Source organism: Haliotis rufescens, unplaced genomic scaffold (assembly GCF_023055435.1).
Source record: "Haliotis rufescens isolate VD_foot unplaced genomic scaffold, xgHalRufe1.0.p SCAF_16, whole genome shotgun sequence".
In the NCBI taxonomy this organism is placed as follows: Eukaryota; Metazoa; Mollusca; class Gastropoda; order Lepetellida; family Haliotidae; genus Haliotis; species Haliotis rufescens.
The window spans coordinates 30,113,463-30,137,035 of NW_025963846.1; the positions used below are offsets into that span (position 1 = coordinate 30,113,463).

At 37.9% G+C, this 23,573-nt stretch overlaps 1 protein-coding gene across 1 annotated transcript in view; it reads right to left on the reverse strand.

Annotated features, from left to right (window-relative positions):
• Nucleotides 1-4,374: 4,374 nt before the first annotated feature.
• LOC124119557 overlaps nucleotides 4,375-23,573 on the reverse strand; it is a 128,338-nt gene continuing 109,139 nt past the window's right edge. The window contains exon 8 of the mRNA XM_046482111.2: nucleotides 4,375-5,477. Within this exon, the coding sequence (XP_046338067.1) occupies nucleotides 5,176-5,477 (302 nt within the window). The 3' untranslated portion in view covers nucleotides 4,375-5,175. The remainder of the gene's footprint in view (nucleotides 5,478-23,573) is intronic.

The following is a 23,573-nucleotide window of genomic DNA, read 5'->3' on the forward strand; positions in this document are numbered from 1 at the left end:
CATAATGATTGTGTAGCTTTGAGGTGCTCATAAAAAAACAACTTTTGTTAAAACGTAAATTGCAATGCCAACGTTTACCGCGCCGTGGGTATGCTGCAAACAGGAGTTGCGCAAAACGAAGTTAAAAGAAATATTAATGTTCAACGAATCACAGATCCGAATTCAACCGGTTGAGGGAGCACAACATCCGGCCCCAACGTCCAGCGTTTCGCCTAATTTTACTTGCACGTCAACGTCAGTCTCGCCTAGCATCATCTAAGAATCAGAAGAACCAATGGAGACAGTATAGTGCTAAATGATGAATCCACATCACCAACACATGTCAAGAGATTAAGAATGATTATTTTTTTATCAAGATCTCTTGTCTGAAGAAGAATATTCCCTCAACCTCAACAACCTTAAAGCTGAATGGGACAAGCAAATTCACGTAACACCCCCTTCAAGCTGCTCCTTAAGTACCAACGTCTCAACAGAAATGCCCGGAAATAGATTAAATGGCGGTCATAGGAAAAGCTCAAGTCAATCTTTAGTGTCCATACAGATTGCCTCTCAGTGCATGAAATATAAGAGAGTCTGGGGTCAAAACGATCTTTTCACCTGCATAGTTACAGTAACCCGTGACCCATGAAGTCTTTGAACATTATTCATAATATGAAAATGACCACCTGCCGTTCATTAGTATCAGATATTCTTTTAGTATATAAAGATTTTTTTCACAAATCTACTGAAGTGAGTGAGTATGGTTTCAGTCATAATCGTTTGGCGCTTCTAATTTAATGTAAATGTATAAACAATAATTAATCATTCAATATTTTAAAGTGGCGTAAAACCTTACTCACTCACTCACTCAACCTGGTTGAAGCGTGTGGCGCCCATTTGCGGTGTTCCATGTCAATATATATGCTTGAATGTAAGATGTGTCATTACGCTAGAAGTGCACGTGTGTTTGTTGCGTAGGTACCCGGGGCATGTCACTTTATGTTTTAAAGTTCGTTGGACATATGTTCAGTAAAATAGAAGGATATGTAACTGAACCAAAGGTGATGAGCGGCAAAACCTTCAGATATTAGTTGATCTTATTGATGCAAGTAAACAAAACTGTAAGGAAAACACCAACGGCTTGGTATAAAAGCAAACTGTGAAAATCCGCAAGAAAAGAATAGCAGAAACTTAATGTGGGTGTTTCGGGTTAAAATATGACATGGATTTCGTTCATGGAATGGGGTAATATAGATATCGTTTAAGAATTGCACATGATATTAACGATATAAATGAACGCATCTACTTTCAGACCCGATTTAGTCATTGCATGTAGATACAGAAAAGAATAAACTTTCACTTTCTTAGGCGACATCAACTGCACACAACCTTTGTATTATTGATATTCCACCAAATAAAGGGTGCTGTACCAATGTGTTGATATTCTACATGAATGTGTTTTACAAACAACAGCCAAACGTATATATATATATTTGAATAATCACGTTTACCCAACAGTTCAGCAGTAAAAAAAACCCATAACAGGAATTTAATATTTATTAAAAACCCATTGAATCAAATACAAGCGACAAAACGGGTGTTAGTGAAAAGGTGAGCTCATCCTGCCCGGACCGTTGGCACCAGTCACAAACACATGCAATGGAAAGTCAATTGTTCCCCTGAAAAACACGGGAACATATGTGCAAGTCTCCTGTGATCTTATTTCCTTTTCTGGTTTCTTTCATATCTATTTTATTTTTTATTTTTCACACAATGCTGATTGACTGAAACAAATGAGTACCTGTGTTAGAGTTTAGCAAAAACAAACAATTGAATGTATATTTGTTTTAAACATAAAGAGATAAAAACTCTGAAAGTAGGCAGACATTTGAACTCGACCCGCAAGTATGGTAAGGATAGATGCAACAGGCCAGTTAAAACAAACTGAGAACTTTAAACGAAATGGGAATATTACAAATTGGCAAAAGAAAAGAAAAATGAATGTATCCTTTCAGAACGCTAACATGAAAATGGGTGAATTTTTACCACTTCAAGTAAAAGATATGGAATGACATCCGACATAAGATTTGCCACTTAAGTTTGGAAATGGCATCCACATGTCTACCATAAAACTTCTTAAAAGTTGTACTCTTGAACTCTCAAGCATTAAAACAACGTAGGCATCTGGTCAACTATGTGTTTAACATTCTGAAATAAACGTGGACATGATAACTCAAAGGCGTACCTAGAGAGTAATGTCAGAGTAACTCTCCATTCCTTAAAATATTGGAGCAGAGGCCCCACAGGGGCCGCGGCCAATTATTTTTAAGGAAAGGAGAGTTACAAGGATATTCCCCAACTTAAAACTCCTCCCTACTTTTAAACTTTGACAACATATTCTGTATTCTATATTCCAGAACTCTTTTTAGACTGTATTTGTACTGTGTGAGTCGCCCTTGAGTGATGCACTTGGAATACGTTCTCTGCCACAGTTGCAAGTATGACAAGCTCCGTCGCTAGCTGACATTGACAATGCCAGGTTTACAGTTCTTTATAATTTCGTTGGGTCCTCAACCAGTATCTATCAGTAACGCCTGCACATTGTCAATACATGCTGACGAGAATAATAGGAACTATAGAGCCCCGAATAGTGAGTGAGTGAGTATGGTTTTACGCCGCTTTTAGCAATATTCCAGCAATATCAAGTTGGGGACACCAGAAATGGGCTTCACACATTGTACATTGAATCGAAATAAGGATATATATATATATATATATATATATAAAATCTGATTTGTTTCTTCTCATCAAAGGTTTATCTAATGGCTTTAAATATGAACATTGTTGTAGGTAATCTGTTCTACCACAAAATATATACATATTGAGCACACAATTACACGTCCCTAAATCAAACGATGCGGGTTCGAACCTCGCTGATGACACGTTTTCGGGAAAGAAATGAAATTATTCACTTGTCAATAAATGTAAAAAATAGTTCCGTCCATTCCAAGTGGAAATTTAAATTTATTAAAATGTTGGTTCAAGATAATGTATAGTTGACAAACAACTCTCCATTCATGACTGCGTAGGGATCTCTAACGCTTTTATTATCATCCACTATTTCCTATCAGGGTCCCATATGCTTTGACATGTGACACTATGACTTGGGACTGAAACCAACTTACTATTGCCTTGGATGTATTAAGAAATATCCCTCATATATCATATGACTACGTGCATGGTTGTCACATTTCCATAATGTCATACTACTGAGAGTTGTACCCTCCTACACTTATACAGGTCACTAATCCGTTCAAAACTTGATTATGGCTCGATCATAACTGGTGGAGCCTGCAAAAGTAATTTACAAAAACTCGATACCATCCATCATCAAGGCCTGAGGCTTTGCCTTGGAGCCTTTAGAACGTCTCCCATTCACAGTCTCTATATAGAAGCAGATGAGCCTTCTCTTAAACAACGCCGTTTAAAATTATCTTTACAATACATCACTAAATTATATTCTAATCAGTCCAATCCAGCTTTTGAATGCATATTCAATCCTCTCTACGAAGATCTTTACAATAAGAAATCAACACTCACTCCACCACTCGGAATCAGAATAAAATCTGCAATATCAGCTTCTAATATTCAACTCCAAGATATAGCTCCTACTAAACTTTGCTCATCTCCTCTTTGGCAAATGGTAAAGCCAGAGGTAGACCTTACATTAACAAAACTAAAGAAATCAGACACTAACGAATTAATTTACCAACAAGAATACAGTCAATTAAGAAACAATTATGACACTTATAAATCTATCTTTACAGATGGATCCAAGGATGGTGGCGCAGTTGCTAGTGCCACCGTCATTGGATCCAGAACTATATCTTCACGTTTACCTGATAACAGTTCCATATTCACTGCAGAAGCAAACGCCAGTTTTACAGCACTTAAATATATCAGTAATCAATCTAAAAATAAACAATTCATGCTGTTTTCAGATTCTCTTTCATGCCTTCAGGCGATTAAAAATATGTCACCCTAACATCCACTTTTAATCGAAATTCTTGAATTATTTAATGATCTTGCTACTGGCCAATACGACATCGTCTTTTGTTGGTTACCAAGCCATGTTGGTATCATTGGTAACACAATGGCTGATGCTGCTGCAAAGGCAGCACTCAACAAATCTGTGTCACCACTTCTGGTCCCCTACAATGATTTTAAACCTGCAATTAGATCTTACATCCGTGATCTGTTGCAAAAGAAGTGGGACACTCAAGTAGGTATCAATAAATTACATGAAATTTAACAAACTATGGTTACACCTACTTGGGCTGTCAGTCCAGATTTGAAGAGGTCATAATACGACGATGTCGTATTTGCCACAGCAGATATACACATGAGTATTTATTAAAAGGTGAGGATCCTCCGTTTTGTGTCCCTTGTGATGAAAGAATCACGGTCAAGCATGTCCTGCTTGACTGCATTGATTTTTCCATCACAAGGGATAAATATTATAGTGTCAAAACAGTCAAGGACCTTTTTAGTCAAGTTAATTCTCATTTAGTATTGCACTTTTTAAAGGAAATTGATTTAATACATAAATTTGGATGTACATAATATGTTTTTATATATTGGTAGTGCTAACATATAACTTAGATTGTTAGTGGCTGTACCCTCGAGGGGGGTTGAAGTAGCGTAAAAATGTTGTCCCCCTAAGAGGGTATGTATGTTCCACGTCATTCGAATTATTTTTATGCATACCAGACTTTTAAAACGTAGCATTTTTGTCATTTTTAATCTTAGGCTTAACTGGTAATCTATCGCCAGTGACTGCAGGGATGATATAAATCCTGCCGAACTTCCCACAATATGACAGAAATATAACATCTTTTAGCCTCACTACTTACACTATCAGTAATTCACATCACTAATGGATATTCAAATGTGTTTTGACCAAGAATACAGGTTTAAGCTTCAGAGTTAACAGACGCCTTTCCCATATGGGACTAGTGGCCTGAAACCCTCTTCTTAATCTGAACAATTAGTATAGGGCTGCAGTCTTTGGTTTAAATTCATGGAGTCATTCCGCGGTATGTTTGCAATAAAATTAATAAGATGGAAGCAGCATTCACATAGGTTTAAAGCAGAAGCTAAAAATATAAAGTAAAGATATAAAGTGTGACAAAACACTCAGTCTTGAGCAGCTGCAGCTGCTGCAAATTCTGCCCTTTTCTCTTCCTGTTCACATGCAGCATTGATAATCTGTTTGAAGGCATGAAGAAACAGGACGTCTGAATTGATATCACTTTGTGTTTCATAGCAATAGTTGCGGACAAAGCTGATGGTATTCGGTGGTGTTCCTACTTGTTTAGAAATATACTCGACCTTCTTCTGTACTACCGGTGATGAAAACAGTTTGTTCAAATTCTGTGTATCTTTGAAGCAATGGTCTACTTCATCCAGATGGGTGAGTATCACATGGTACCCTAATTCTGCAAAATATAATAAAGAGTGAGTGAGTTAATATTTAAAGTCACAGCGGCAATATTATAGCCATATAGTGACTAAATCAAGTTATATATTAATACATAGAGACATTAAAATTTGTCGACAAAGGACAATAAAAACACTAGACTATCACAGATGTAGATTTAAAACTAGCATATCAGAATAAAATTCATAACAATTCAGAACAGTACACAATACAAATGGGCTATAGATCACCAATAACCAAAGGTAGGTCACCATACTAGGTACCATGGGGACTTACGGTACTTCTGCTACCTACATGGTAACCCAGCAGGATTTACACCATCCCTCTGGCAAATATAATAAAGAAATATATATTCAAGAAATATATTATTGAGAAATAAATAGTGTCACACAACCTCAGTTCACCTGGGGTACGTAGTCAACAGTATCACTTGTCAATAAAGACAGCCACTTGGCAAATATTTCTGTCAGCATTTATATTATTTTCTGATATATAAACACTGAGGACTAATTACGTTATATATATGCAAAAGTAACTTCCTTTCAACACCTTTTTCTTAATCTGCACAGTTTTATTATTTACAAAATAAGTAACTGATTTAACTTTTAGATTTAAAACACTTCAGCCATATCTAAATTGGTTCAACCGTTTCTGAGGAGACAAAATCTTGCCACGGCAATGTAGCTCACCTAGATATGAAGTCAACAGTTAAAAATATCAACAGCCGCTCAACAAAAGTTGGACCACTCAGTCTGTAGTGCATGTGGTAGCTGTGACAGTGTCTGCAGTTCATTAAGACGCTGTTGTAGGTGACTACACAACTCTTACTTAATGTATTCTTTGATTTTAAATCTAGTGATTTATAGGGCCATGGGAGGAACTGTACATTAAGATTCATAGGAATTCTGCTGTTGCACATGGTGTATGCAGTCAAGCATTGCCATGTTAAAAGGTGACATTAATAAGATGTGTTGCTGTAGGATTTCATCACAATAGAGTTGGGAAGTTATACTCCTGCACTAGCACTAGGTTAGTTGAAAGTGTTGGGGAATTCCGCCCACATCATTCCTATTACTGTTCAAATTGTTCATCGGGTACACCCTTGATCAAGCTGGATGCAGCATAAATATTGACTCATTGTTGAGTTAAACAGTTTTCCGTCGCTCGCTAGACCGTACTCTAAATGCTTCACAACACAGTCTTAGCAGTTTACAATGTTGTTGCATCAAAACAACACCTTTGAAATGCTATCTGGCTCTGAGACCTGCCTGAGGACATCTTTGCTGCAAATGGCATAGGCGGTGTTTTATGTTCTCCCATTAGATGGCATGAGTGTGGTGGTTCCACACCTGAGGATCAAGGATGGGAGATACTGAGATACCTGGTGGTGTAGCAGTCGATGTCTGGGCAAGGGCAACGTGGGCAAAATCATTGGTTGGAGAAGCCATGCTGTTGGTGATGGTTGGTCTGGTCGGGAGAGGGATTTGGCTATGACATTGTTTATCCAGGGAATGTGCCTCTCTTAGACCTTGACGTTCAGGGAGTTGATCAGCCAGTAGAAGTCGTGTGTCAGCGACAGGAGTGACAAAAGTGGTGAGGCCAACCATGTTGACATACCAGATGACCAATAGATTGTCCAACTGGATCATGAGGTGTTACGCATGAAGGAGCTCGGACCAGATAGACAGTGACTTGAATTCGAGGTTGTTGACATGGAGTCGTTTTTCGTTGATGGACCAGCGCCCTGTCACCTGTAGAGTGTGGAAGTGAGCTCCCAAGGAAATGTGCAGGAACTTTGTGATCACCTTGGTAATACGAGTGAAAAGCCATGGGGACGAAGAAATCAAAATCAGGAGCACCTTCCATTGTTGATAGAGGCCTTGAAAATTGAACCATAGGAAATGGCAGTGCTTCCGTATGATGGGTATGTGTAGATAAAGGTCTTGAGGATCAAGACTGTCTATGTAATCGCCTTGCCAGGTGATCTTTCAAAGAAGCAAAATAGACATCATGTGAGTGGCTTCACACATTGTACACATGTGGGTAATCAAACCTGGGTGTTCTGCGTGATGAGTGAACACTTTAACCACTAGGCGACCCCACTGGCAAGACGTCATGAGAAAATGTGGTGGATTTTGTAGATACAACGCGTTGAACGTCTTCATGTTGATGATCATCAGGAGCTTCAAGCTGTCTTTCTTCAGGACCATCAGCTGGAGACACTCCCTGATGAGATGTGGATGTTGTTGGAGGAGTCAACCAATGACATCCTGTATTTATTCCGCAGACGGAGAGTGACAAAGGGATCTGCTAGCATGGATCAGTTCGCAGAAAAAGACAAAAATGGTAGGTATGGGGGTGAAGTGAGTCATTTAGAGGAGCAGTCGCCTGGCTTGGCTGACTCCATGATGTCCTTGGAAGCAGTGAAGGAGACGGAACACCTGGTGGAAAAATTGTGACCCCGTCGTCCTGGACGACCACGACCTTGTCCTTGAAGAAGCATTTCTGTGCTCCAAAGAACCTCACTGAGGACTCACTGGGAAGAAATGAATTGAGGTCGAGGGGTGAGGGGTATCGTAGGAGGGGGAACTATCCCGACGATGCCAATGATCCGAGTGACTCATAGAAGGGGAGTGATACTGAGATGACGATTGATCAGCTGAAGTGGCATATGATTCATCCTCAAAATGATGGCGATCATCATGTCGAACAGGAGAGGTCAGTAACGAATCTGTAGCTCCATTACTAAGCCGTGTCGTTCCCTCGGACGTTTAGCGTCGAATTGAGAGTTGCAATCGTTAGAACAGGAACGCCGATCCTCCGATAAGAAATGCCCCTAAAGTTGATCCCTAGAACGTCGATACTAAGATGAAGCACGGACATCCTAGTCAAATTTTAGTTGAGGACAAACTTGTACAACTGATCTGGGGCAATGGCAAAACCTGCTCCATTAACGTGAAAGTGACTAAGTCCTGCGGCGAATCTTTCAGCACAGCTATGCCTGGAACATCGCCTCGAGGAATGGAGGATGATAGGCTGACTGTCGGAAAGTGCTGGCAAGGACGACTGTCGAGTCTGTCGAAACTGGCTGGGTCTATAGAGACGCACACGCGGACGTCTAAGGCTGCTGGCTGCTCTGATGTAGGTATTGACGTAGACACACTGGTGAAAGCTGGTTGATCCAATGTGACGGGAACATCGTTAGTGAGGAAACTGTCTGAGACACCATCATCTTCAATTGACAAGGCAGGATGGTATTCATCCCGCATGTGGCACTTGCAATGGTCGTGAGGGTCAGCAGTGGAGTAAGTGTAGTGATCATGTGGATAGGCTTGACGTTGATCATGTTTGGTATCCATCCTCACATCAAAACGTGTTGTAAATTGTGTAATTAATGTGGAGGTAGCTTACTCAAAGTAATAAAGTAAATTCATGTATTCTCAATAAGTCAATACATGTCACCACAGGGTGGCGATTGGAAGAAATTTACATGGCAAGGGTAGTCAGGTGATCAGGTCATGCAAAGTCACAATGCACAGGATTAAAGTGTGTGACCCATTTGTTTGGGTGGTGACATTGGTGATGCTGGGATGTGTTTGGATGTTTGGTTTTTAGAAGCAGGAAACTTTTTTACATATGGATCGAAAGAAGAAGGCAGAAATGAAAAGTGTGAGATAGGATAAGTTAATACATTACTAAATGATAAACATTTGGAAGTCCTTATGAAAACTTTGATCCTATTTTTTCACACTTCCAAAAAGCAATTAAAGTTTACAGACACAATACAAAGTAGAATTCCGTACACGAAACATTTCCATATGCATATTCCTGTTGATGAAGCTTTAAACATATTGATTATTAGATTAAAACTTTACCACAAACCACAGATAACTGCATCCAGAAAACTCATTCAAGAATCACATTTAACAAATCTTATTTATGTTTATGTAATGTTAAGGGGTGACTTCCAAATTGAAACACAAATGTTAACCAAGAAACCGGTACACATAGAACTAAATTGTGAAATCAGTAAATGACCTGACAAGATCAGTAAATAATCCAAAACTCAAAAGCACAGTTTCAGGTTTACAATAAAAAATGGCACTACAATGTCACAAATAAGTGGCAGCAGCAAAGTGTACATGAAGTTACAGGCCCACAAGTGTTGTTTAATCCTGTTACATGTTGACTTCCTGATTGATACAATAACTTTACCCAGAAATCATTACGCAAGAGAATTCAGTGTGAAACTAACAAACAACAAATGAATGGGAAAATTAACTAGGTTTACAAATCAATCCAAATTACTGGAAAGTTATTACAATGGCAGAAGACAATAGAGAGGCAGAACAAAATTCAATGACAGTACAATTACTAGGGTAGTAGTGAATATAATAGCAGTGGTTCTAGCAAAAAAAAGGTCAGTGATAATAATATTTGCCTAGCAGCGACAGTGTTCAAGCTTCCTCCGCTAGATATCCAGGGTGAAAACAAGGATCTTCACATAACTGCTGGTCTTTATGTATTGTGATATGAGAGAGGCATGCTCTTGCCCCCCTTACATAGTCTAAATACCTTCTGAGAGGTTCTGTACAATTCGAATTCTTTATTCGAATAACAGATTACACTTGACTCCAAAAGCATCTACATATGATTTTAGTTATCCTGACTCATACTAATGTGCTTATCTCTTCTTATTCCCGAAAAGTAGTGCAAAGTTTCCTGTGCTGTGTTCTCAGAGAACAGAAACACATCTCACTCAACTCACATGCAGGCACACCGGAACCACGCAACCAACCCGTCAGACACATCAGTCGTTATTTACCCCTAAGATTCTTAAGTCAAAATCACAATAGAGGGAGCGGAGACAGCTGGGTAGAAGCTTCAGCGTACGAGTCAGGATGAGTATTATGGACATTTTTACCATAAAAATAAATATTTTATCTTATCCTGACTCATACTAATTTCCTTGAATCTCACAGTTGGTGGCTGGTCTCACCTCGCTGTATGATTCTGACGTGGTCTCTTCTGTTTAAAATACCCATGGGAACATGGTCAGACATCTTTTAGGCTCTGTTGTTGTTATATGATGCCTGTATTGGGGTACCACCTCCTCTTTGGAAAGAAAGGAGAAAATCATATGATTTGTGGATTTTGTAAAGCATGCATAGAATGTCATTCTATGCTCTGAATTAAACTGTAACACAGGGGAATTCTCAGTCGGTGGTTATGGTAAAGTGTCCTGACGTCACCAAGACAACGTGTGAATGTACATCTAAAACTTGTTAGTTTGTTGCTGTGTTACTACCAATGGTCCGAATTGGTGTATGCCAGCAACATCTTGTGCCGAAGTCTCTGACGTAATGATCCGTAAAGACAGAATCTGATCTCCAGAAGGATCCTTTCATAATAGTTAGAATAGAGCAATTCCCATGTAGGCCTAGATTCGATGCTATCACATTGACTTCATTTAGGTTGGACGCTTTAGGTGGGTCCAGACCTGTTGTCCTGCAAGCTCTGAGGATTACTGCTCTCATCCAGAAGGAAATAGTTGTCATGGAAACTTTGGAGGAAGCATTTCTCATCTACAGGATGTTAATCTTCGCAGTCTTTGTCTTCTAGAGCTTGTCTTTTGAAGATTAGATGATACATAGGGCCCTAACTTGGCAAAGGCATAAGTCCCAGTTGTCCTCTGATCCTAGAATGGATGAAAGCACTGTGACATGACTTTGCCTATCTGGCTGTCCAGGGACCTGTTTTTTCACAACGAAATCCAATCTCAAGCCGGGATGGGCCGATGCATGTTCACCATTGTCAAACCTTGTAGGACTAAAGCCGAGTGCGTGTGTTTCTGACATTCTGGCTGCTGCAGCTAGTGCCAGAATGAACAAGGTCTTATGCGTCAGATGTTCGAAATCAGCTTCTTTTGATGGTTTGTAAACATTGCCAGTAAGATGGGGCAGCACTGTGTCTCAGTCCCATCCCAACTTTGTGGGATCTCAGTAGGGGCATCAGTTTGGGAACTTTAGAGAGCTTTTCTCCGTGTGGCGTCTACAAATAGATGTTGATTGTATTCCAGCTCGTTCACGTAAGTTCCTCCTCTTTGGAGATGTTCTTCAGGTGTTGTGTAAGTTGAAAGTTTGAGTTGTTTGATATCTAAGAAAGGTTTGAGAAATTTGTGTATGGGGTGAAGGTGAAGTCTGGCCGATACTGTCAGAACTTTGGCGGAAGTGAGTAGACCTGAAGTCACTCGCCATTGGTTGTTCGACATCTGTTTGTGAATTTCTGAAATTCGACAATATGTGTCACTAGCCGTGCATCTGATGTTGAACTCATTCTAAAGACAAATAGCATAAGGACACCCACAAAAGAAACTCGCAATACTGATTTACAAAGAAGGCTTTGCATAACATTTTTATTACGTATGACATGCATAAACGCTCAGCTGTCTCAATGTCAAAACTTTCAGTAGTTTATTTACCCTAAAAAAGAAATTTCGTGAATTAAAAAAGTTCTGGCCAAATTTCTCGACAAACAAATATTAGAGACGGCCATTGTTGACTTTTGGCGCTTCACGTTGAGCAGAATGCAGTCCTATTTTTTGTTTATAATGTTATCATTTTTAACATTCGATCATACGCTTTGGTTAGCTGATGGAAAAGAAAACACTCAAGTGCCTTAATTTCTTAAAATAAGCCACTTCCAGAATATTTAATTGAACACAAAAACAATCTGAATCATAAAATAATCCACTGGATGAAAGTTGTATGATCATGGCAAGGCCAGTAAACAAACAACTTCACATGCATCATGATATCTTTATAGCATTACAATCATTCAGTTACATTTAAATTAATTTTCTAGAACTCTAACACGGATGCATAACTCTTTGGGAAAAAATATATAAACTTTCTGACATTGGCCTCCTGTTGACAAGCCGACCAAAGTAAGAAACATTGTTTAGTTGAACAAAGTTAACAAACGATGAGAATAACTAAAATATTTTTTGATACACAAAATATGATCTGATATACATTCTACGTAAACCATTCATGTGTAAAATAATGCTGATTACGAAAAATTCACATTTTTATATATATTGCGAACAATAGAAAATGAGCAGAACATATAACAAAACATTTCATCAAGTTCATAATATGATTATGACTGTGATCCTTGAAATTGTTTGGTTTATTTTGATAGAAAAGTGATGTCTTGTCACTGAAGAAGAGGCCGGTTAAGTTGGTTAAACCCAAGTTAATCGTATTTTTTTTTATAGGAAAGTGATAGAAAATTAACTTTATGATATCAAAAGTTAATGTATATCTTTGAAACTTAGGCAATATTATTCTAAGTAGATCTACAAAATCATATACCTATTTGTGTACCAAATCGCTGGAACTTTTGGGTAAACAAACCACTACATTCTACCTGGATTTCGTGAAACGATGGGATAAAAAACAAACTTTTCTCATCTGAATGATTACTTTTCACAATCTAAGACAAGAATTTGTTTTAACAGAACAGGTAGATCTACACGACTCATCTTTTGTCCTAAAAATAGAAAAAAATGGACACCTCAGAAATGAAGGCTTAAAAAGTTATAATTCTACCTGTCTAAGGTGTGACAAGGTCTATCAAAGAAAAATCATTATGAAAATCTTTTTCATTTTTTTTATGACACTTACAATTTCTGTCACTTAACAAAAGAGAACACAAGGAAAGACAAATATGTTTTTGATTGAAAATACGACTTTCCTTCACAATTATTATTTCATTATGGCATGTTGCGATACGGTGATTGCATACAAAGGAAAAACAGGTTTGCAGCAGTACATGTATGTGCAAGTTAGGCCACATAAGCTGAACTAAAGTCATGGGGCATGGGTGAAAAAATGCATCTGGCAAGGGTTACCATGTATACAGGCACATTTTACTTCACTCCAACCACAAGACAGACATATAGAACAAGATAAGAAGACTGAGAAATATGGAACATGATGAGGACCTTTTCTGACTGGATATTCAGAAATCCATCAAATGATCAAGGATGTCAGATCCAAGGCAAGTGATGATCTGCATTTATCTAAAATTCTTTACACATCACACTGACTGATAGGCAAAAACCTGCTGACCACAGGGACACGAGGCTCACTGCCAGACATCCGAGCATACTGCAAACACACTGTACAGTCCTGCCAGACGAATTACACATTATTTCATTGGTGGGAACCCCGAAAAAAAATACATAAGGTAGGATATCTCCAACAGAACAGAACTGCAGGAATTGTCAATGTGCCCTACTACTTTTTCAAAAGATAGCATTCTCTTAAAAACATGTGGCTAACTCACCAGCTTAAAGGGCAAGTTCACACGGCAATGAACCTAATTTTCTTGTACTTTTTCCACAATAAAAGTGTTAACCTAGAAGTGTCATAGACAAAAATATAAAAATATCACAATTAATTAACATATGTTTTGCATTAAAACGATTTATATTTTTCACATTTACCAAGTGTTCTATTTCCATAACAAAAACACCATGGCTTATGCCCCTTGCAATATGACGTCATTGGTGCCAATTGATAAACATTATGACGTCATCATGCTTTGTTAGAGCCGCTTCACGTGGTGTAGGTCCAGGTGTGTGATTCTAGCGTCTCAGATGCCAGCCAGCATAGCGTTATGCTGAGTCACCACTGCGTCGGAGTGTGTCGTAGGCCATGTTGTTTTACCGAAAACTTGTACTTGATATCTTTTGCGTTGAGAATAGACATGGACCCAGTTGAATTGGCACCAATTACGTCATAATCTAAGGGGGATAACTCAGGCCTGTTGAGCTCGAAAAACGAAGGCCTCATAACGGCATATCATTTTCACACTATTGTGAGCTTCCTACTTTCACTGAAAAAAATGAGTGTATATTTTCAAACACGGGTGGCCCAGTCGTCTAAGGCGCCGCAATTCGCACGCCAGAAACCTATGATTGTGGGTTCGAATCCCGGTTTGCCCCGATTATGTTTCTAGGTTTGTGAGCACCATACCCGTGTTTGTGGGTTTCACCGAAGTGGTAAACGTCTAGGACCTGCATCACTTTGGGCTTTCCTCCCACATTAAGCTGACACGCCGTGATATAACTGGAATACTGTTAAAAGCGGCGTTATACCCAACTCACTCACTCACTCTAAAATTATGCTACACTCTATACATGTAATAAAAGGAAAACTATCCTAAATTTAATGAAAATATGTAGCATTTTATTTATATATATAATATATATATCACGCACTTGAAACACATTTTTTCACACCCATTTTCGCGCACCTGCTGTGGAGGGTGATCATTGCTAATCGACGATATCCACGTATTGCGTGGGACACAATTATTATAGTGAAAACAAAATTATATAACTAAATATAACTTTGAATGGTGATCCTTAAATTTCAACAAAAGTTCAAATAAAAGATACCCAGAAACTTGCGTGTGGCATGTTGATTTATCGTCGACCGTTTCCATGTCAAGGTCAAACTGATTAAATAATACGCCAATTATATCGTCAAAAACACTTTGTTATTTCATATTAGTGGTGATTACTGATACTATGTAGTGATTATTGTTTATGTTGAATGTGACAGGCGAAATATTTCAAAAAGAAAGATTGTCAGTGGACTACACCTGTCTGTGACAACACTTCCGGTGACCTTTGCACTTACTGAAATAATGCTTCAGACAATCTTTATTTTCGTTTTTCTCTTGTCATATTAAACGGAAAATGACAAAAAACATTTTTTAATTGAGAAGATTGTCAGATTTTGCCAAGGCATTTACGTGTAGGCAATGTAAACTTTGTTGATATTAAAAAAGTTCTGCTGAGGTTGGGCGAAGCGCGCCATGTTTGATTTTCGTACGTTTGCTAGCATCATGACATGGGATTTGTATTTTCATATATCGTAAATATTTAACCAAAACGCTTGAAATTAGGATTGGTGAATATTTATAAGTCACTGTTTCCTGCAAATTTTATAACATGACACCTTAGATTAACCCGAATGTTCGTATTTGTGCAATTGGCATGGTGATCTCGAAAATGAAGGTTTTTTGGTTAACGTTTGGATAATAAATTTACTGAAATGAAAAAATAAAAAATCTAATTTATACACAGTTCAAATAAAGATATTGGAGATATCATTATTGAAATAAATGTGTACAAATATAATGATTTAAAAAGGTTCCTAGCATGAAACGCAAACAACATTCAATAACATAATTCAGTAAAATAAAATTTACCAATTTTGTGCTAGCTTTAGTCTGATTGAAAACATCAGGACATTTTTATGTAGTATAGATTTTTATCAGGAATACATGTGCCAAATATTCCTTCAATTGGCCCTTGTCTTATGATGTTTAATGAAGCACATACTGTTTGAAATCACCCACCCTCTTTAGAGCGTCTTAGAATTTATCCAGCAGGCAGGAGTAAGAAGTCTGAAAACAATTCAGCAGGCTAAAGGTGAAGGTTCTGTCCCGTCAGGAACATGATGCTCAAGAACTTGAGTTCTTGGGACAGTTGGAAGTCGAACTTCTGATAATTTACTAACCTCCCTAACTATGTTAGTAATTTACAAGTGAAATCCAGTTGAAGTAGCTTTACTTGTTCATGATCCTGAATCCCGTCATCCAAGTAGAATGTGCAACGGATCTTTTTCTTGTGCAGAAAGGCCATACATGGCTTGATCACCCATGTAAATAACCACCGGTCGTTGAAAGGGTAGGACGGTACATTGGTAATGTATACCTTTGTATAGGAAATACTGAATTTCCTGGAGGCTGGATGAATGGGGATGTGAAGTTCAGCATCGTGAGGATTGATGCTTGCCAGAGTGTATAATCATTTTTTGTTGTTGTGGCAGGCGGATCATTCTTTTGAACATACTTCTTGTTGAATTCTTTCATGTCGTAAATTAAAAGGAACTTTTTGTTTGTGTTCTTTTTTTGTGACAAAAGAGATAGGTGAATACAAACTTGGAGTTTTTCGTGTCTCTACTGCTACTTCTATAACAAGTGTACAGATTGTGTCTGTCAGCATGGATTGCATTGTCTCCTGATATTGAACAATCAGCGGATTGAGAGAGAGGGGAGGTTCCTTGCATACAACTGGACTGTAACCTTTTCTGAGAAAGTTTGATACGAACAGGTCGTCCAGGATGCCCCAAATTATCCAATTATCTTGCCAGTCATCCACCGACATAAGATTGCTGTTACTGACAGGCTTGTGGTGAAGGTCATTCAACAGCTCCCTTTCAACAATAGGCATTGGATCCTCTGGATCCCTGGCCTCCGTCGGACTGATCATGTGGTCTGTCCTGGGGCCTTCGAACGGCTGTGGTCTTGTCTCCTCAATAGCCGGTGGATCTTGTCCTTCACATTGATTATTTGAACTGATTTGATGAGCATCTGGTCCTTGCAGTCCTTGGAGCACCTCCTTAATGATTCAGATGTGGCCATCAAAGAATCCCATGACTGACGTAAAAGAGGTAGTTTGAAGACAAGTTAAGCATGAACAAATAGCTGAAACAGACAGCTTGAACACAATTTGCTTGGTGGAGAAAAAAAAGTATGACATTGCACCAATAAGTTTGATAATAGCAATGATCAACCATCTCAGAAAGAGGTAAGGGATGTAGAAAAAATGAATGCTCATTTTATAAAAGCAATGGATGTTATGAAAGAGATGTTAAAGATTTATATTAAACTCGAAGAATGGGAGAATGTCAAAAAGTTGGATCAAGAAATTAACAATTTGGAGGAGGAAAGCAACTTAGTTCTTGACTCTGTTAAGGGATATCTGCAAAGCTTTTTAGAATCAAAGAGATCAGGAAAAGGGATATCTGCAAAGCATATCAGAATCAAACAGATCAGGAAATAGCTCTGTGTCCATGAGAAGGTTACACAGGATATTCAATAAGGACCAAAGGTCCAGAATTATTCAACAACAAGTGTTGCATCTCAGCAACAATCTGAAGTAGCTGACCATGAACGTTTGATCTCTGAAGGACATATTGATCAATCATCAGCAACACCTGAGTACAAGTTGTTGCAACTGCACCAATATCTCTTGGGCGAAGCATTGAACTCAATTCAGTCTGTAGGTCACAGCTCAGTAGCTGATGATGTTGCTCTGAATGTCTGAGGAAGAGAGCTTTGTGGGAAGCGGCAGCAGATTGCAATTCCAAAATGAGGAAATTTGTAATTTTAAGCCAATTTGTGAAGGTCTTGTTGAGGATCCTGAGAAATGTGCTGATATTTAGAATGTTGCAGTCACAAACATCAGAGAATCTGACAGGGTAGAGGAGTCCTGCTTTATCCCACTTTGTTAAAAAAGATGACTGAACCTGTAATAATACAATATCAAAGGTGGATGTTTGAAAGGGACAGATAGGAGAAAGTAGAAGCAGAATTTCAGATTGTAGCAAAGGAAGCAGTAAATGGATTGCCTACACCAGGAAAACGACCACAGCCAAAACAGAAGATGTCTAGCATTTTTGTCAATGATTTTATTATTTATGGTGTATGATCTGAACAGCATGAAATTTGGAACTGCAAACTTTTCAAAGGTATGCTTGTTTCTGATAGATGGAATGTAGCCCAAAGATTGAAGCTTTGTTTTCCTTGTCTTAGGGGCATGGATGAACAACTTCTTTATTACAATTAGTGCGACGTTTCGGTGTAGATCCTAACACGTTTATCAAGCAAGGGATGGATAGGGCTAAACAACATAGGTATATATACACTTATTGACATCTAAGTTGTTACAGTGACTAGTTGATGGACACAGAGAGGTGATTAAGCTAATTGGAAGCCAGTGGATGACTAATGAACACAGAGTATACAAGCAGGGTAAACAAGCAGACTGATGGAGATGATGATGTATTAATTCAGGATGATGGACAAAGGGATTTAGCAATTAGGTGATGGTAAGCAGGCGGGATGTAATAGCCTCGTTCTCTGTTCATTGCTGGCTGGATCCTTTTGATGTAGATGGCTTCTAGGAGTTTTCTGATTTTGTAGTCTGATTGGTTGTTGGCCAGGATCTTGATTAATACAATTCCTCTATTCAATCTGACTTTAATGTGACTGACAACTTGAGATGCCACAATATTACCACCCACACATCCTCGGATTCCTTACCAGTGGTAAATACATATCCGCCTGACACAAAAACAAACAGTGACAGTATATCTAAAACTGATCCCAGTATATCAAAGGGTCTGACAAACACATCTGCTACTGATAATGTTACCCTGGAATATCCTAACCGCAGTACTGGTATTTGTATCTGGGACATCCATGGCTTGAAATCAAAAGTTAAGTATTCTGAGTTCATAACATTCTGCAAACAGTGTAATATCTTCTGTTTCTTAGAAACAATGTGTACTGATGCATTAGATATCTTGCTAAACATATTTAATGAGTATGATGTATTTGTCTGTAATGCCAAAAGATCTGCAACTAAAGGTCGGTTTTCAGGTGGCATAGCTGTATGCATACAGAAATATCTATCGTCACAGTACAAACAAGTTTACTGCCAGTGGGATAATGCCCTTTTTTTTAGATTGACAAACCCAACCTCTTCTCTGCAATTATTCCTGATTTTCATCGATATTCCCCCTGAACATTCTCCTGTCTATGTTAATGAAGATGGAACTGAAATTGACAAGTTGGAAGAGCAGCTCTGTCAAATAATCCATGACTATGGGGAGGGGATTACATTCATCTTACGTGGTGATTTCAATGCTAGAACAGGAAGTGAAGAGGATTTTATCATGAATGATGAGACTGACTATTTACCTATTAATAAAGACCATAAATCTGATAATTTCTCTTTACCCCGTGCGTCATGTGATACACAAATCAATAATGTTGGTAGATCATTGCTAGACCTATGTAAAATATTAGGTATCCATATTGTAAATGGTTGATCTTCATCTGATAGAAATGGAGATTTTACTTTTGTTTCCCATACTGGGTGTAGTACTGTTGACTACTTTATTGTATCATCTGAGGTTTTCTCTAGGGTTATTGATTTGGTGGTTCTTAACAGAACCGAGTCTGACCACTTGCCGGTTCTATGTAATATGGAACATGTCTTCACGTCAGAGTTCCAGAATAAGCAAGCTACAGAGAACACTGTTGGTACTACCCTCACTCCTGTTCCTAAATATAGGCTTCCTATGGACAGAATACCAGCATATCAAGAATATGTTTTTAGCAGAGAAAGCAGTAGAATGTATGACGATTTTATTTCTGTTTTGCAAACTGACATAACTGCTGCAGTTAGGAAATTAGCTGATATACTGATCTACTGTGGGGAAAAGGCGGGGGCAGTCTGTAGATGGTCTAGAAATAAAACCTTTGAAGAGCAACCGTTATGGTTTGATGCATGGGAGTGCTGTCAACTTAAATCTAAGAAATACATGCTACTAAGTCATTCAAGAGTGACTCAAACTTAAAAGACTATTTATGTGCAAAAACTGAATTCAGAAAGAAGTGTAAAACTAAACAAAATAAGTATAAAAAACATATGAGTAAAAAAATAACCGAGGCTGCAAATATGAGTGATTGTAAAGAGTTCTGGAATACTTTAAAGCACTATTTGAGAAGTAACGCAAGACAAGGTGATATAACCCCTGACACTTGGTTTAGATATTTTAAGAATTTATTAAATCCCGATTTTAACAGAGATGTAAATGAATTTGATAAATCAGTTCAGGATTTTTTAGATTCCCATTCATGTCAACATTGTAATTATATGCCTTTTACTGACCAGCTCCTATCAGGTGAAATTACTGAAAAAGAAATTAAACAAGCTTTAAATTGGTTAAAAGTTGGTAAAGCAGCCGGTGAGGATGGTATACCCCCTGAATATCTGAAAAGTATAACAAATTTCATAAAGCCGTATCTTAGGCAGTTTTTTTTTATAAAATTCTAGATACTGGTGTTTTTCCAGACTCCTGGAATATAGGAATGATTATTTCTCTACATGAATCTGGAAACATATCTGATCCAAGCAACTACCGAGGTATTTCTCTCTTAAATGTGACTGGCAAATTGTTTTCTGTTGTAATTGAAAAACGTATTAGAACATGGTTAGATGTGAATGACCTGTTATCAGAATCCCAAGCTGGATTTAGACCCAACTATTCTCCATCAGACAATATATTTATTCTTCAATCTTTGTGTACAAAATAGCTTATCAAACCAAAGGGCCGTTTTTATTGTTCCTTTATCGATTTCAAAAAGGCTTTTCATTATGTGGATAGAAAGAAAATGATGTTTTTTATTAATTACTAAAGGATTAACAGGCAAATTGTCAAATGTTCTACAGAGCATGTACTCATCAGTTAAAGCATGTATGAAGACAGATAAAGGAATCACTGAATGTTTCAGAACTTCAGCTGGTGTAAGGCAGGGTTGTGTACTCAGCCCTGTCCTATTTATATTTTTCATAAATGAACTTGTAACTGAAATGTATCATGAATGTGATTACGGAGTTTTTGTGTCACAGGATATAATTGATATAATGCTGTTACTATTTGCTGATGATATTGCTTTATTATCATTTTCAGTTAGTGGCCTCCAGAAACACCTAAATGTTCTCCAACTATATTGTGAGAAATGGGGCCTTGAAGTAAATTTGAAAAAAGCCAAATGTTATTGTTTTCAGAAAAGGTGGTATTCTAAATACAATTGAAAAATGGACGTATTGTAATATTGTTTCATATTATAAATATTTAGGATTGACTGTATCTTCTCGATTAGCATGGTCAACAGCTTGTAAGCAGTTGGCTCTGCAAGCATCTAAAGCCTTGAATCCTGTCTATAGAGTTTTTAAAGAAAACAAATTTATATCTTTCCGAGTTGTTTCGGCCATTTTTGACAGAAAAATAGCACCAATTCTGCTGTATGGTTCAGAAATATGGGGATGTCATTATAATGATTCCATAGAAAAAAATCATGCCATGTACTTTAAACGTTTTTTAGGTGTAGGTAAATATGCCTCTAACAAAGCCATTCTAGGAGAAACTGGTCGTACCAGTCATTTTGTTTCATCCCAGCTACGGGCAGTTAAATATTGGATAAAGCTACTTCGTATGATTTCAAATAGATTTTCTCTTCATTGTTATAATATGTTAAAAGCCTTGGATGAAAAGGTTTTTATGCCATTATACGAATATAAAATCTTTACTTGTTCCTGAAAAATATGTATCTGTACTTCAGGATAGAACTTTGAGAAGATCTTTGTGTAAATTACGTATATCATTACATAATTTTAATGTTAACAATGTCAGAAAGAAAAATGTACAAGATAAAGAAAGTAGTTTATGCCGTTATTGTAATGAAGTCTATGTTGAGGTCGAGTTTCATGTACTTCTCATTTGTAAATATTATCAGTTTCTTAGAAATAGATACCTCCCTGTGATTTCAACTATGTACAAAGATGAACAATGGATGGAAAATTTGTTAAACTCCTGCAATGCAAATACAATATCATCTCTGTCAATATTCCTGAAGAAGATGTTTGAAATTAGACGTTAATATTTTATGTAAACTTATTATTACCTACGCGTGACTGTACAATGTTGATACATAAAACCACTACTGTACTATAGGTCATATGGCCTAAAATATTGAATAAACTTCTGTCTGTCTGTCTGTCTGTAACAACTTAGATGTCAATGAGTGTTTTATATACCTATGTTGTTTAGCCCTATCCATCACTTGCTTGATAAAGGTGTTAGGATCTACACCGAAACGTCGCACTAATTGTAATAAAGAAGTTGTTCATCCATAGAACTCGTCTTACTTCATCACTCCAACTTCTAAATGCCACTCAAAGAAGGTAGTATATCGGGTTGTTCAAAGGACCAGAACAGATTATTACATATGAAAACTCCATAAAGAATGAGTTCCTTGACAAATATACTTGTGCCTACAAAGACAGAAATAACACTGAACCAAAGTTGATGAGTTCTGTTAGTTTGGGTCACGATACAGGACACACAAAATCTCAAAAACATGATGAAACTGAAAGAGATCATGCAACAATGCCACCAATGTCCAATACTTTGATAGTTCTTCACACAGTTCAAATGGTATTAAAAATAGGACTGAGAGCATTTCAGTACCATGTTGGATGATGCGAGCACAAAGTCATACATCAACGCTGACATTGCCCCTGAGTTTGGTTTACAGGGTGAACTACAGAAGACGTTGCAAATGTTCTAAACAGTCGCACATAATCGCTTGAGACAAAACCAGTAGAATTTGAGCTTGGAAGTATCAGTGGTGTCCTTAGTGTGCAGATGTCGGCAATGACAACTTATGCTGTGGCTGGTACTTTGAAAGAGATTGAATGGCAAAAGCATGGAAACAAATGGACATATTTGCAAAATAAATATACCATTCCATACGAAATTTGCAAGGTTGATTTGCTTATTGGTGTCAACCATCAAACAATTGTTATCATTGTTAATAATTCTAAGAATACTACCTCATCATAGCCTTAAATCCTGTATTTTGGCTGCAGACACACTATTACGAAATCTTCAGTTGATGGTTGAGACAGGTCGCAAAGAGGTCCAGATGCGGGCTGTCCAAAACGGAGGTTATCCAGGTAAAAGCGTCTGTGCAAACAGTCCACTCTGTAGGTACATTCCTCCCCCTCCGGGATAGGCTGCCCCCTAGTGTGTTCAGTTTGCCTGGAATATGTCTTGCTTCTATCCGGCAGGTGAATGAGTTGGCGAAGGCAAATAGCTGAGTAGTTTGCGTCATCAGCGAACTGAATTTGGTTCCGCCTTGCTTCTGAATGAAGGCCACCACTGTCGTGTTGTCTGTGGCAATCAGGATGGATGATTTGATGAGGCGATCTTTCCACGTCTGGAGAACATAATAGATTGCTTTAATCTCTCTGCAGTTTATGTGTAGAGCTGTTTCCACCTCGACCATCAACCCTGAACTTGGAGGTCATTCATGTGAGCTCCCCAACCTGAATCTGATGCATCTGTGAACGGGTTGTGTTTGAGAGCATGTAGTC